Raw genomic sequence first — 14,517 nt, forward strand, 5'->3', positions numbered from 1 at the left:
GAAGGGGCATTATGTATGGGGGGTATTGTAGTTGTGTATGTAGGATTGTATTGGGTGCGAGTATCATGAGTCTAGGAGTAGTTCTATTGACAATCCAGTATTCTGCAGGTATGCTAGGGTACATCTAGTAGTCCAAGAAGGGATGTATCATATATCTTTACAGTGTTGTGAGCACAAGGGGTAAAAGGAGAGAAATCTTCCTAAAATGTGTAACCTAATTTCTCTCGAGTAATGAAATACCTCATGTGTGTATGTCAAGTGCTCTGTGGGTGCACTAGAGGGCTCAGAAGGGCAGGAGTTTTTGGAGAGCAAGTTTTTCTGAAATGGTTTTTGGGGGGCATGTCGCATTTAGAAAGCCCCTATGGTGCCAGAACAGCAAAAAAAAAAAAAAAAAAACAACCACATGGCATACTACTTTGGAAACTTCACCCCTCAAGGAACGTAACAAGGGGTACAGTGAGCCTTAACACACCACAGGTGTTTGATGACTTTTCGTTAAAGTTGGATGTGTAAATGATTATATATTTTTTTTGTCACTAAAATGCTGGTTTTCCCCCAAATTTTACATTTTTACAAGGGGTAATAGGAGAAAATTCCCTCCCAAAATGTGTAACCCCATCTCTTCTAAGTATGGAAATACCCCATATGTGGACGTCAAGTGCACTGCGGGCGCACTACAATGCTCAGAAGAGAAGGAGTCACATTTGGCTTTTGGAAAACACATTTTGCTGAAATGGTTTTTGGGGGGCATGTCCCATTTAGGAAGCCCTATAATGCCAGGACAGCAAAAAAAAAAAAAAAAAAAAAAAAAACACATGGCATACTATTTTGGAAACTAAACCCCTCAAGGAACGTAACAAGGGGTACAGTGAGCCTTTACACCCCACAGGTGTTTGACAACTTTTCGTTAAAGTTGGATGTGTAAATTATTTTTATTATTTTTTTTTCCACTAAAATGCTGGTTTTTCCCCAAATGTTACATTTTTGCAAGGGGTAATAGGAGAAAACCCCCCCCCCCCCCCAAAATTTGTAACCCCATCTCTTCTGAGTATGCAAATACCCCACGTGTGGACGTCAAGTGCTCTGCAGGTGCACTACAATGCTTAAAAGAGAAGGAGTCACATTTAGCTTTTGGAAAGCAAATTTTGCTGAAATGGTTTTTGGGGGGCATGTCACAGTTAGGAAGCCCCTATGGTGCCAGAACAGCACAAAAAAACAAAAAAAAAAAAACATGGCATACTATTTTTAAAACTGCACTCCTCAAGGAACGTAACAAGGAGTACAGTGAGCCTTAACACCTCACAGGTGTTTGATAAATGTTCATTAAAAAGGGATGTGAAAAGGAAATATTTGATTTTTTTACACTATAATGCTGGGGTTACACCAAATTTTTCATTTTCACAAGTGGTATTAGGAGAAAAGATCACCATAAATTTGTAAGTACATTTCTTTGGAGTAAGGACCTCATCTCATATCTGGGCGTAAACAGCTCTGCGGGTTTACACCGGTCAAGGGAAGAGCAGGAGCGCAGTCAGGAGTGCAGCCTTGAGCTTCTACATAACTGTCTATGGAGGCAGAACAGTGGGACATGGGGTACACTAAGTTACTAAAGTGGGGTACAGTGGGACAGAAAATCATAAAAAAAGGTTATGTTCCCAGAATGATGACCCAGAGCATAACCAAAACTAAAAAATATGCCCAACCCAAACCCTATGCTCTGAATCATTATTCTGGGAATGTGATGTGTGTAGCCGTCCCTAACCTGTTTCCTCAAATGCGCACCCCGCTCAGGTGGAGAGAGAGCGCTGCACATTTGAGGCAACATAAAAAGTCCCCAATGATAGTGACTCAGTGACCCATGGTCCAAAAAATACCCCCAGAGGTCTTATCAGTTTTTTTTTTTTTTTTATAGAAGTTTTTTTTTTTTTGGCAATTTAGTGGTTTTATGGGGTTAAAATTTGGAATGTACTCTGGACTTGGTAAACTGGGATAAAATTATGGGAAATTAAAATGAAAATGTAGTACTGCATGGAAGTGTGATACTTCCTGAAGCAGTTTTTAATGCAGAGGCCCGGATAATCGGGCAAGTGTCACTTTGATAGGTGGTGTCCTTCCGTATCCCCCTCCTGTGACACACTCTGTATTTTTTCTGGGATCGTCCCTTCTTTCCAGTGTGGGGGACTTCACCTGGAAAGTGTTGGCCTGGGACGATCCTGGCACCTATAACTTCAGTTTCTTGGGAAATCCGGCCTGCTCTTTTCTGGTCAGCAAAGATCAGGACCTTTAGGACTTCTTCTTGGAACTGAAGGTATGTCCCTGTGTTGCCAGTGTACTGGGACAGTACAAAAGAGTCGTACATGGCAACCTGTACCATGTAGATCGCAAACTTTTTTTGTACCATATGTGTTTTGCGCATGGCCATGTAAGGCTTGAGGACTTAATCAGAAACTTCAATCCCCCCCCCCCCCCCCCCAAAACCGATTGTAGTCCTGAATACAAATCGGGCTTGAGGACCGGTGTTGTGGTACCTTGCACAGGGACAGGTGAGCTGCCATTACCATGAATTGAAGTCAGCATAAGGACATCCCTCTTATCCTTAAACCTGACCAGCAACAGGTTATCATGGGTGAGGGCAGGCCTCTCTGGTTTTTCCGCGCGGTCCCACAAGCGGACATTGATCTGGCTGCAAGGGATGTGAACAGAGGGATGCTGGTATAAAAGTTGGCCACATACACATGGTAACCCTAATCCAGCAGTGGGTGCACAAGGTCCCAAACGATTTTCCCTCTAACACTCAAGAATGGGTGAACATTCTGGGGGGTTCAATACATTCCTCATATACTCTAAACTTGTAAGTGTACCCAGAGGTACTCTTACAAAGTTTGTAGAGTTTCCCGCCATATCGCATCCGCTTCAAGGGAATATACTGGCGGAAGATGAGTCTCCCCTTAAAACTGATAAGAGACTCATCTACCGAGAGCTCCCTGAGTGGTATGTAGGCCTCCAAAAATTTCACCCCAAAGTGATCTATGACCGGCCTCACTTTGTTAAGCCGATCATAGGTGGGACCACGTCGGGGGGTGGGGGGGGGGGAGGACATGCCACATTATCAGTGTAATGGAGGCATTTCCGAATGGCCTCGAACTGCCTCCATGACATGACCATACTGTAGAGCGGGGTCTGGTAGAAGATGTCTCCGCTCCAGCACTGTCTGACACTGGGCTTTTTGACCAGGCCCATATGCAGCAAGAGGCCACAAAATGTCCTTATTTCTGCTGCATCAATGGCGTACCATTCATTGGACCTGGCCAAAAAAAGAATCTGGGTGGTGGGCGATGAACTGTTGGGTGTACAGATTCTTCTGCTCTACCATATGATTAACAAAGCCGTTACAGCTGCAGCAAAAAAAAAAAAAAATGGGGGTTGGGGGCAAATGCAGCACCCTGAACCCCTAATAGGGCCTGGGTCATGCTGAAAAAAAAACTTTTCTTTTAACAGTCCTACCTGTCCCTTTAGTGTATTCTTTCCCTGCACTACACAGATGTCTTCTGACCTGAGGGGCTCCGATCTCGTCTAGAGGAGGAGTCCCTGGCTCCTTCTTGCAGCTTTGCCCGCTGACTGAACTCAGACGGCAGAGCGGCGAGATGATGTCATTAACCCCTCCCCTGCCGGTTGCTATTGGCCAATAGCAGAGATCCTTGGGTGGGGACCACCAGAATCGCCGCAAATCATCTGTGTTAATTCTGAAGACCCACCCTGGGCATTTGCGATATCAGCAGGCACCCCCGTCCGGTCCCTGCCCGGCTGGGACCGAAATTCCCACGCGTGTATCGGTACATCATGGGTCCTTAACAGGTTAAAGTACCTTCTACAAACGTTTCTAAACAAAAAAGAAAGAAGACATAGCCAAAAAAAATTGCATAAAATAACCAAGTACTTTATTTCAGAAACATAAGTTTATAACAGAATAAATTAGATTAACTAAAGATGTAAACGAAAAGAATTCCTAATAACAGTGTTAGGTTTCAATGAGACACATTACATAAATACTATGCTCTATGTGGGTACGCTCTGGTTGGCACCGCAGGGAGCATGCCTGGGTATCGAGGAGGCACCTATTCATAAATTTTGTATTTTTTTTTTACACATCAGATACATACACTGCCAAAAATGCACTGCAGTACATTAAATGTTAAAAGCCAGAACATAGGAATGAGGCAAGGACGGATCTGGCAAACACATGAGTACCTGCTTTCCTAACCGAGAAGATTCTGCTAAACATGACTTCTCAAACACCATATTTGTTACCTACAGAAGTAAACATTTACTCAGCCAGACAACACATCATTAAATAAATAAGGGGGGCTGAGCAGATCTAGGGAAGAATACTGTTTCGACTTTACAAGATATTATTCACATGACAAAGATTCAGAACTAGTAAGTATCAATAGATCAGAACTATGCTATAAGAGAGTGCAAGAGGTTCCACTTTAAAAGGGTATTCCGGGCAAAGATAAAGATGTCTGATCGCGTGGGGGCCTTCTGCTGAGACCCCCCCGCGATCTCCCTGCAGCACCCGCCATCACGCCCCCTCCCATAGACATGAATGGAGGGGGCGTGGTGTGACGTCACATCCCCAGTCCCGGAAACCCAGAGGTTTCCGAAACTAGAGATGCAGTCCCCGCATAGAATGCAGGTGCTGCAGGGAGATAGCGGGGGGTCTCAGCAGTGGGCCCCCCGCGATCAAACATCTTATCCCCTATCCTTTGGATAGGGGATAAAATGTTTTTGCCCGGAATACCCCTTTAAAGAATAAATGGATTGGCTTAGATCATTTGTAAGGGTGGGGTGTATTTTTCTGCAGCAGATTTGACGGTTACATGCAGATTTGCTATGGAATTGACAATCCATATCCGGTTGTGAAATCCACAGCCGGTCCGCAGTAAAGCAACGTGTCACAGGCAGGGTTTGCAGTGGACTTGTTGCTGTCAAATCTGAAAAAGAAAAATGAGCCACATGGAAAGCTTCCCTAAAAAGGTGTTGCATAGGCCACGTAACATGTTATGACCAGCAGCCCTCCCTAATGCAGTGTTTCCCAACAGGGTGACTCCAGCTGTGGCAAAACTACAACCCCCCGCATGCCCGGACAGCCGGAGGCTGTCCGGGCATGCTGGGGGTTGTAGTTTTGACCCAGCTGGAGGCACCCTGGTTGGGAAACACTGCCCTAAATGACTACTATGAGACAATGACAGGATCACATAACCAGAACTCCATGGATATTTCTGTGCAGCTCTTCCACAATTGGCACTGTAGTAAATGGTTAATTATGGCAGCTATTAAGAAGACAACTATTCAGGGGTTAAAAGCCAAATTGCTTCTTGTCACATGCCCACAAGTATAGTGTCTTCTGAAAAGTAACAGTGCTTTCTGCATGTGGACCCTTCATTCCACAGATGACACTCGGAGAAGGCCTTTATTACCATATACTGGAGTGTGCAGAGAACGAGAATTAATACATAAAACATGCTGCAAAAAGCAACATAAAACTAAATAAAGGTGTTAACTTTCATGTGCTGCGTATTCTTATAGCTTGAAAACTACATGCCACATTTTACACAAGGCAAGTGGTAAGAACATCCAGTTATCACTATACGCATCATTTGTAACAAACTTAGAAGACGTTCTGTATCATTTAAAGGGACAACAAATGCGACCTCCGACCATCAGTGGTTACATGTGGAGAAACCACTTGATGATGATGCAAGAACAATCCTTCCAGCCCTCTTCAGGATATTTTGAAATATGGAATTAATACATGCAATATATGGTATAACCCTATTATGCTATTGACTGTTTGCCTTTTTGTTGCAGCCATATACATAAAGGGCCTATAAAATGCTTTATTTTTATTTTTTTGTTTATTTATTTTTTTTATGTTTAAACATACCACAGTTTTTATTCAAACATTTTCTTCTATAGATAAACCAGTTTACCAAGGGTATTACTAAATGGATTCTTTAAGAGCAAATTACATGAGTTCTCGTAAGACATTATCCTGTGTGTGCTGAAGTCTTTCACCTTGTATTAATAATACAGAAGGCCATTTTTTTTTATAGTATTAAAGTATTATTGTCCGTGCAGTCACCATGTGTACAACAGTTTTACTACTAGAGTGAAAGCACGTTCTATCCTAACTGGACCCATATTCACTACTTAGGTACAAACAAAACCAGTGGAGACAAGGATAAATCAGGTACAATTGGCTATTACTTTCGCTTGCTTTTAGTGTCTGTTGTCTGGAAAACACTGGATGCAGACATAAGGTTCTCAATGTACTGGCCCAGGACTTGATTTTCTGACTTGAGCTTCAAGTTTTCCTCTTTTACAGCATCAACCCGGGCAGAGAGATCTGTTAGGAAACAAAATATTGGAAATGTAGAATTGTGCTGCCTATCCCTATCAGCCAACACATAGAGTTACTTCCCATTTACGTACAGCAACCTCCAACCATTGTCAAGATTTAGACAACACAACACATGTGTAGAGGGTAGAGAGTGGTGCAGTTGCTCATATCAAACTGCTTCATTCATTTTTCAGAGTCCCTTTAAAAATGAAAGAAGCAATCTGATTGGTTGCTATAGGCTACACTCATTTCTGGCCCATATCCGGTTTTGTGACCGGACCTAAAACCGCAGAAAATTACAGTTTTAGGTCCGGTCACAAAACCAGATACAGGGCAAAAATTAGCCGATCTGAGTCACCGTTTGACTCCGGTCGGCTCATTAAAGTCAATGGAGTTCGGCACCGGTCTGGCTGGGGTATGGGAGAGCACAGTTTTCCCCTCCCCAGCTGGATCTGACAGCCATACGCTCCAACCGCAGTGTGAATGCAGCCTAAGGCTGCCAGCCAGGGAGTGAAGCATGCTACAATTCTCTGCAGCCAGCTATTGCTTATGATCGCAGCAGGTCTCAGGAGTGAGACCTGGTGTGATCTAAACATTTGACATGTCTGGACAACATGTCAAAAGTTTATACTAATGACTAATGCTTTAAAACAAGACCCCCGTTCCCTCACTCAACACATTTATTTGCTGCTTATTAAAATGATTAACCCAAAATTAAAACTTACCACCTATCCACAGGTCTAAAAGTCCAAATATACAAGTATATGAAGAGAGGGTGGTCCAACTGCTAAACCACCACTGATCACAAGAATGGGGGTCCTTTGTCCCGCTTATGTGAATAGCACAGAGCTAAAGCATGCACACTGTCTCTTCAATCACTCTCTATGGGAGTACTGCCAAACACCACTCCATTCACAAAGGAAGACCCCTGTTCTCTTATCAGTAGGGGTGTCAGCAGTCGGACCACCACTAATCAGATACTTAGATTGGACATGTAGCCTGTGGATAGATGAAAAGTTTTAATCCCATTTAAAGTAGTTGACCATGAAACATAAGTGTATGATCATAGGTGTGGGGGGAGGGGGTGTTCAACTGCAGGGGTTCTCCACAATCTTAAGAACAAAGTCACCCATAAAAATAAAGTGGTGTACTCTGCTATGTGCGATCGCCGCTCCATTTCAATAGGAGATTTGGGACTCGTTCTCAACTCAAATCCATGATCCAGGATTTATACACATAGGGTACATACTAGGGCTGCACGATATGGGGAAAATGTGCGATTGGGATTATGGGCCTAAATATTGCGATTTCGATACGTGATGCGATATAATAAATGGTGAAATCCCCCCATTTTATGTCCAATCTCCTCCATTTCACATCTATCCCCCTATTTTATGCCCACCACCCATTTCACATCTATCCAATTATTTTATGCCCACCGTCCATTTCACATCTCCCCCTGTCACATTCTTTCCCCATGGTCACATCTCACCCCCCAGTCCTCCCCCCCACCTGTAGGTAGCTTTTTGTACTGCAGCAATACACTATGTTTTCCGGACGATTTTCAAATCTTCCGTGGGATCTGGAAAACCTAATGTGTTTGCAGCTAAAATATACCTTTCCCAATCAGCCAATCACTGGCTTGACACGTGACACCGCTGCGGCCAGTGATTGGCTGAAAAGGGAAAGGTCCTACTACTTGTATGGAGAAGAGAGGAGACACCCTGTGCCCTTTTACTTAGCTCAGTGTTTTTCTACCAAGGCGCCTCCAGCTGTTGTGAAACTACTACTCCCAGCATGCCCAGACAGACTTTGGCTGTCCGGGCATGCTGGAAGTTGTAGTTTTGCAACAACTGGAGGCACCCTGGTTGGGAAACACTGAATTTAAGTATTTAAAATTTGTTTTTACCTGCTCTGGCCGGCCCCTGCTTGCAGCAGCACACGGGAGCTGGCCCGAGCAGATAATCTCAAGTTTTCCCAGCGGGCCGTATTGCTATATCGCCAAAAACAAATCACGATTCGATTGCTTTTGAGATATATCGTGCAGCCCTAGTACATAAACAAACATATACAAAGCAAGAGGCATCACAACAGAACAACATTGTACCTTCTAACGTATGCTGAAGTTCCAAAACCTGGTTAATAAGCCGTGTCTTCTCTTCCAGTTCTACCTGATTTTCTACATCAAGAGCTAAAAAGGCAATACATTTTATTAGTAATATTCTCCTTAAAAAGAGGTTCCAAGCCTTTTTGTCTCCATAATTGCCTAGTGACTGGCTGGATATACTGTATGACAAATTAATTGTTTGCATAATTGAAAAATAGTTCCAAGTTGTATGCCAAGAGTCAATATGATCACATGAACCTATCACACCCTGTGCTCACCATACTGGATAAAAAAGGTAATATGGAATGTAAAAAACACTAAAATGTCAGAAAAGAAAGTAAAATTTATATGTCCTAATAATTTTTTTTTCCATCTGAAGCAAATAACAGGAGAAAAAGAATAGAGCAAAGGGAAAGGGAGACCACGTGACTGCTATGAGGCCCGTGGTAAAATTGCAGACCTGGTAAAACACTGAACTGGCATCACGACGGGCAAGGTCAGTTCAGCTAGTGCTTTGAATTTAAATTGCATGGTCGGCACCCGATCTGGAGGGCCGACGCTGACTTCAGGTTCTCCTGCCCGCACACATTCGAGAGCCGCCAGAGGAAGGGCAAATGACTAGCCTAGGAAAAACTCATGGTGCTGCTCATGTGCCATTACCCTAGCCTGAACCCTGCTCAATGTGTCTGGCTGGCAGTGGTGTAAGTGAGCACTGGACCGTCCTCCCGGAGAGGGTGTAAACACATAAGCCAGGAGTGTGCTGGCAACAGTAACCATTATATAGGGAGGTGATATGTATAATAAATTGGGTGGGGAGTGACAGGTATAAAGGGGGGTAATATGTATAATATTCAGAAGAGTGACAGGTATAATATACAGTGGGGTGTGACAAACACCTTATGTAGATTACACCTATAAAATGATATACAGTCTTAGTGTTAAAGGGGTACTCTGCCCTAAACGTCTTATCCCTTATCCAAAGGATAGGGGATAAGATGTCTGATCACGGGGGTCCCGCTGCTGGGAACCCCTGCAATCACTCCTGCTCCCCCGAGTCATTACTGCACGGAGCTAAGTTTGCTCAGTGCGTGATGACTCAGGATACAGGGGCCGGAGTATGGTAACGCCGTGACTTGCATTGAGGGGGCAGGACGTGATATCACGATACTGTATCGCGAGTCATCATGCACAGAGCAAACTTAGCTCCATGCAGTGAAAACTCGGGGGGCTGCAGGAGAGATTGCGGGGTCCCCAACAGAGGGACCCCCGTGATCAAACATTGTATCCCCTATCCTTTGATAGGAGATAAGATGTCTAGGGTGGAGTACCCCTTTAATCTACAAATTATTAAAGAAACCTCTGTACACAGAAGATCTGTACAATTCTGATTATTTGTTATGGGGCCCAGCTTTTTCTAGTTACACCCCTGGTTCCACTTTATAGCTTCTATTTCCATATATAGGTTTTGAGGTAATACCATCTCCCCTTTTATCCATGTTGCCAATGGAGGGGGTATAAAAATGATAATCTTACGTACCATCCATGTCGGAGTTCATCATTGTGGAAGGCAGGTCTTCTTGTGTAGTCAACTCTAACTTCAGTGAACTAAAATCTATGAAACAAGAAATAAGTCAGTAGTAGAGTTGAGCTAACTTACAGGAAATTGGCTCGAAGCAAACCTCGCGGCTCGGCTGTTGATTACTTTAGTCTGCATACATTAGTTCAGCTTTCCAAAGGTTCTGGTTGGCCTGGAAAAGTAAAGGATGGCAGTCTTAGGTCTCATAGGATTGTATCAACCTTTTCCAGGCAATCAAAGCACTTGGAAAGCTGAACTTTATGCAGACTAAAGTAATCAACGGCCGAGCCGCGAGGTTCACTACAAGCCAATTTACTTCAAGTTCGTTCAACTCTAGTCAGCAGGTATGAAGTAAATCAAAGACATCGCATCATACAGAGACAATGAGCTGTCACATGACCTGGGACCTGCCTCTACCACATGACCTGGGACCTGCCTCTACCACATGACCTGGGACCTGCCTCTACCACATGACCTGGGACCTGCCTCTACCACATGACCTGGGACCTGCCTCTACCACATGACCTGGGACCTGCCTCTACCACACATATCCTGTAGCTAAGTCATGAATATATACATGGGAATATGGGTGTATCGTAATATCGATGGGAAGCATTGTACGGCCATTCGTAAGGGTAGCATGTCTTAGTCACATGATCATTGGGGTCCAAGTACTGGGACTCTACCAATTACTAAAATGAATGGACAGAGGTGCTAAACCCCTTAGTTTCTGACTGGCTCTCCTCAGAGGTGTGAGCAACAGTGTCAATAGAGATCAATAGAGAGTCTGTACAATACACGCTCAGTAAAGCTAAAGGGGGACCATGTCCAGCTGAGCACTTCTCAGTACATAGGGGTCTCAGTACATAGATCCTCACTAATAAAAACTAAATTTCCTTGTCCCCAACCCACATGAAAGTATGTATCAATAAAAAATAAAACATAGGACAGGCTGAGGTAGAAGTGCATCAATGCTTTCTTATTATAAGCCTGCATACTAGTGGGTATCCATCCATTAAAGGGCTCCTCCGGTCACACAGACATTATCAAGTAGAACAGTGTGTGTGTGAATTATTTATCACCATTTATATATACACATAGGCCCAGATTTATCAAACTGTGAGAGAGAAAAAGTGGAGTGATTTTCCCCCCAGCAACCAATCACAGCTCAGCTAACGAGCTCTGGTAAAATGAAACCTGAGCTGTGATTGGTTGTTGTGGGAAAATCCACTAAACTTTTTTTTCTCACACAGTTTGATAAATCTGGGCCAGTATACAAACCTGTCCAGAGGAAAAGATGACCAGTTGCCCATAGCAACCAATCAGATTGCTTCTTTCATTTTTCAGAGGCCATTTCAAAAATGAAAGAAGTGATCTGATTGGTTGCTATGGGCAACTCAGCAACTTTTCATCTGGACAGGTTTTGATAAATCTCCCCCTATATATTTAGGTCTTGTCTTATCAGCAAAGTGACATTGTAAATATTCCTACAGCCGCCACTAGCCTGGGAAAAAGGCGGATAGTAAAGACTTGGAGGGGAATTTATCAAAACTGGTAAGGGACTTTTTTTTTTTTGCTTATTCTATGCGCATATTCTGTCACATGAGCGCCAAAGCGACTTTTTGAAGGCAGTGGCTTCTAAGCAAATTTTTCTCAAAACCCTAGGTAAGCAAGTTTTCAATATTTCACTTTGCAGTAGTAGTGAATTTATTATGGTGACATTCGCAAAAAAAGAAGTCGCACGGAAGTAAAAAAAATACCGCAGAGCAAAGCAAATAAAATCCTGTCTTTTGAAAACCACTTATGTACCAAATGTCAATGGGCCCGGTAAGGTATGCGAGGTGATTTTCAAAGTTTGACTTTCGTGTGCAAAATTTACCAATGCCGTGCGACTTTTTGATAAATTTTGCCCACAAAAGAAAAGCCACAGCAAAAAAGAAACTACCATATTTTTCGCCGTATAAGACACTTTTTCTTCCCCAAAACTGTCTTATACGGCAAATACACATTAAAACCCTGTCCTATCGCGGCGGTCTCTGCGGCCATCAACGGCCAGGACTAGCGGCTAATACAGGACATAAACGATTGCGGTGATGCCCTATATTAACCCTTCAGATGCGGCAATGAAAGCTGACCGCCGCATCTGAAGCAAAAGTGACACTAACCCGGCTGCTCAGTCGGGCTGTTCGGGACCGCCACGGTGAAATCGCGGCGTCCCGAACAGCTTACAGGACACCGGGAGGGCCCTTACCAGCCTCCTCGATGTCCGATCGGCGAATGACTGCTTCGTGTCGGGATCCCCTGCATGGCCGGCGCTCTCCTTCGTCGTCATCACGTCATCACGCACGTCGTCCCGTCATCCAATAGGAGCGACGTGCGTAGGCAACGTGATGGCGGCGACGGAGAGCGAGGATACCGGGCAGCAGAGACATTCCGGAGCGACGGGTACACCCCGGGGACAGCAATGGAGGGCGACATCCAGGGCAGCGGTGACGGGTCCGGAGCTGCAGGGACACGTAAGTATTACCTCCTATACCAGTGGTCTTCAACCTGCGGACCTCCAGATGTTGCAAAACTACAACTCTTGGCATGCCCGGACAGCCAACGGCTGTCCGGGCATGCTGGGAGTTGTAGTTTTGCAACATCTGGAGGTCCGCAGGTTGAAGATCACTGTGCTATACTTTACATTGTATTCGGTTCAGAATCTTTTTTTTCCTAGATTTTCCTCCTTTAAAATTGGGTGCGTCTTATATGGCGAAAAATACGGTACTTATATGATGACTTTCTGAAGTAACCTTTGATAAAATCCCCTCTTGGTGATTTCATCACTAAAATACCAAAAACAATTAAAGTGTTGTCATAGGAACAGATGGGTCTGTGATAACTAGTAAGGCCGACCATACACAAAACAATGCTTGACAGACTGATGGAGAGAGGGCAGTAAGCTGCCGCCAGACACCTAAAGCCTATAACAGGCATAGGCAACCTTCGGCACAGCAGATGTTTTGGACTACATCTCCCATGATGCTCTTACAGCCAAAATGCTGACAAAGCATCATGGGAGATGTAGTCCAAAACATCTGCAGTGCCGAAGGTTGCCTATGCCTGGCCTATAACATTGTTTCCCAACCAGGGTGCCTCCAGATGTTGCAAAACTACAACTTCCAGCATGCCCGGACAGTCTCTGGCTGCACCACATTGGGAAAACACTGGCCTATAGAATGACAGGCTCAGCTAATATGTATCCATTATGTATGTTCAGCTCATATTATTATCCGGCACTCATGCCTAACACGCACTACAAACAAGCACACGTACTATAAAAGACAAATATTTCCCCCAGCAAATAGCTGAGCCTGTAATAGCTGCCCAGGAATGATGGGAGTTGTAGTTCTACGCCAATTTAAGGCACACTAGTCTAAGTCCTGATCTTTATATACAGTAAAACATGATAGATCTGCCTTTCATTGTACAATGAAAAAAACAGATTATGTAACAATTATCTGCAATGTATACAACATTAAAGGGGTACTCCTCCACTAGAATGTGTGACCAATGGGGTCTACCTCCCCAGAATACCCCTTTAAATGTTCCTATTTAATGTCCAGCTTAGTAATAATAAGAACACCACATTAGTTAGAGTACATTACATATACATAGTAAACAATCAGAGAACGTGCTGCTTCCAATGGCCAACACCTCACCTCCCCGGGACCGGCGCTGTACGGAGCCTCGTCCACTAATGTACACAGCGCTCTCCCCTCCCAGGACCCTCCTATGCGACAGCAAGCAGGACTGGCTGTACGTGAAGCTCAACGTCGTGACGTCAACAGAAGCCAGAAACGCGTTTACTTGGTATAGAATGCGTCCCTACTACAGGAGCCATATTTGCGAAGCCAGCGCCGCAGCTTAATGACGCTGACTACACAACTATAGGCTCCTGTGCTGTAAATTCGTTCAGGAAAGATGCCATATTTGTGTAGTCACCGACGTACACGGCTTCACACCGTGTCTCAGGTTTTCCCCGTCCTTTCTAGTAGATGTCTGTAATAACACATCCTAGTTAGCATCGCGAGATTATGATTGGCTGATGTAGAACGCTCACTGCCGGGATTGGGCGGGGCTATTTTAGAACCAACCCCTCCCCTCCCCCATAGTCTTTATTATCATATAATGGGAAGTTCAGCTACTATTCTGTTTTTCAGTCGTCTTATTACAGGTCACCTACATCTCATTGATAAACTGTTAGAATGTATGGGTATAAACCAATTTTACCAAAGCTTTTACCGTACTTCTTTGATTTTAAATTTTTCACACCACTTATTATCGAAAATAATATTTTAATGTTACTGTACTTGTTGTTACAATAACACTTAAACCAGATTTTTTTTTTTTTTTTTTTTTTTACATTTTACCCCTTTTACACAATAA

At 43.9% G+C, this 14,517-nt stretch overlaps 1 protein-coding gene across 6 annotated transcripts; it reads right to left on the minus strand.

The window, feature by feature from the left end:
• Window positions 1–3,916: 3,916 nt before the first annotated feature.
• Window positions 3,917–14,086, minus strand: SCOC (short coiled-coil protein). Of its 6 annotated transcripts, none has more exons than XM_056562968.1 (5): window positions 13,791–14,086; window positions 10,048–10,122; window positions 8,511–8,594; window positions 6,271–6,409; window positions 3,917–5,486 (listed from the first exon to the last, which is right to left on the minus strand). In XM_056562968.1, exons 2-5 carry the CDS (start codon window positions 10,067–10,069, stop codon window positions 5,477–5,479), a joined length of 255 nt encoding a protein of 84 aa, XP_056418943.1. In that variant the 5' UTR covers window positions 10,070–10,122; window positions 13,791–14,086; the 3' UTR covers window positions 3,917–5,476. The 6 variants fall into 6 exon arrangements, with proteins under 6 accessions (XP_056418943.1, XP_056418969.1, XP_056418962.1 ...); XM_056562994.1 differs by lacking the exon at window positions 13,791–14,086 and adding an exon at window positions 11,169–11,207; XM_056562987.1 differs by lacking the exon at window positions 13,791–14,086 and adding an exon at window positions 11,085–11,128.
• Between the last annotated feature and the right edge of the window lie 431 nt (window positions 14,087–14,517).

This window comes from Hyla sarda, chromosome 1 (genome assembly GCF_029499605.1).
Source record: "Hyla sarda isolate aHylSar1 chromosome 1, aHylSar1.hap1, whole genome shotgun sequence".
Lineage (NCBI taxonomy): Eukaryota > Metazoa > Chordata > Amphibia > Anura > Hylidae > Hyla > Hyla sarda.

Coding starts and splice junctions, on each gene's coding strand:
- SCOC (XM_056562968.1), bottom strand. CDS start 10,069: ATGATGAACTCCGACATGGATG. Junction 8,595..10,047: donor GATGAACTCCGACATGGATG/GTACGTAAGATT, acceptor TTGCCTTTTTAG/CTCTTGATGTAGAAAATCAG. Junction 6,410..8,510: donor ACTTCAGCATACGTTAGAAG/GTACAATGTTGT, acceptor GTTTCCTAACAG/ATCTCTCTGCCCGGGTTGAT.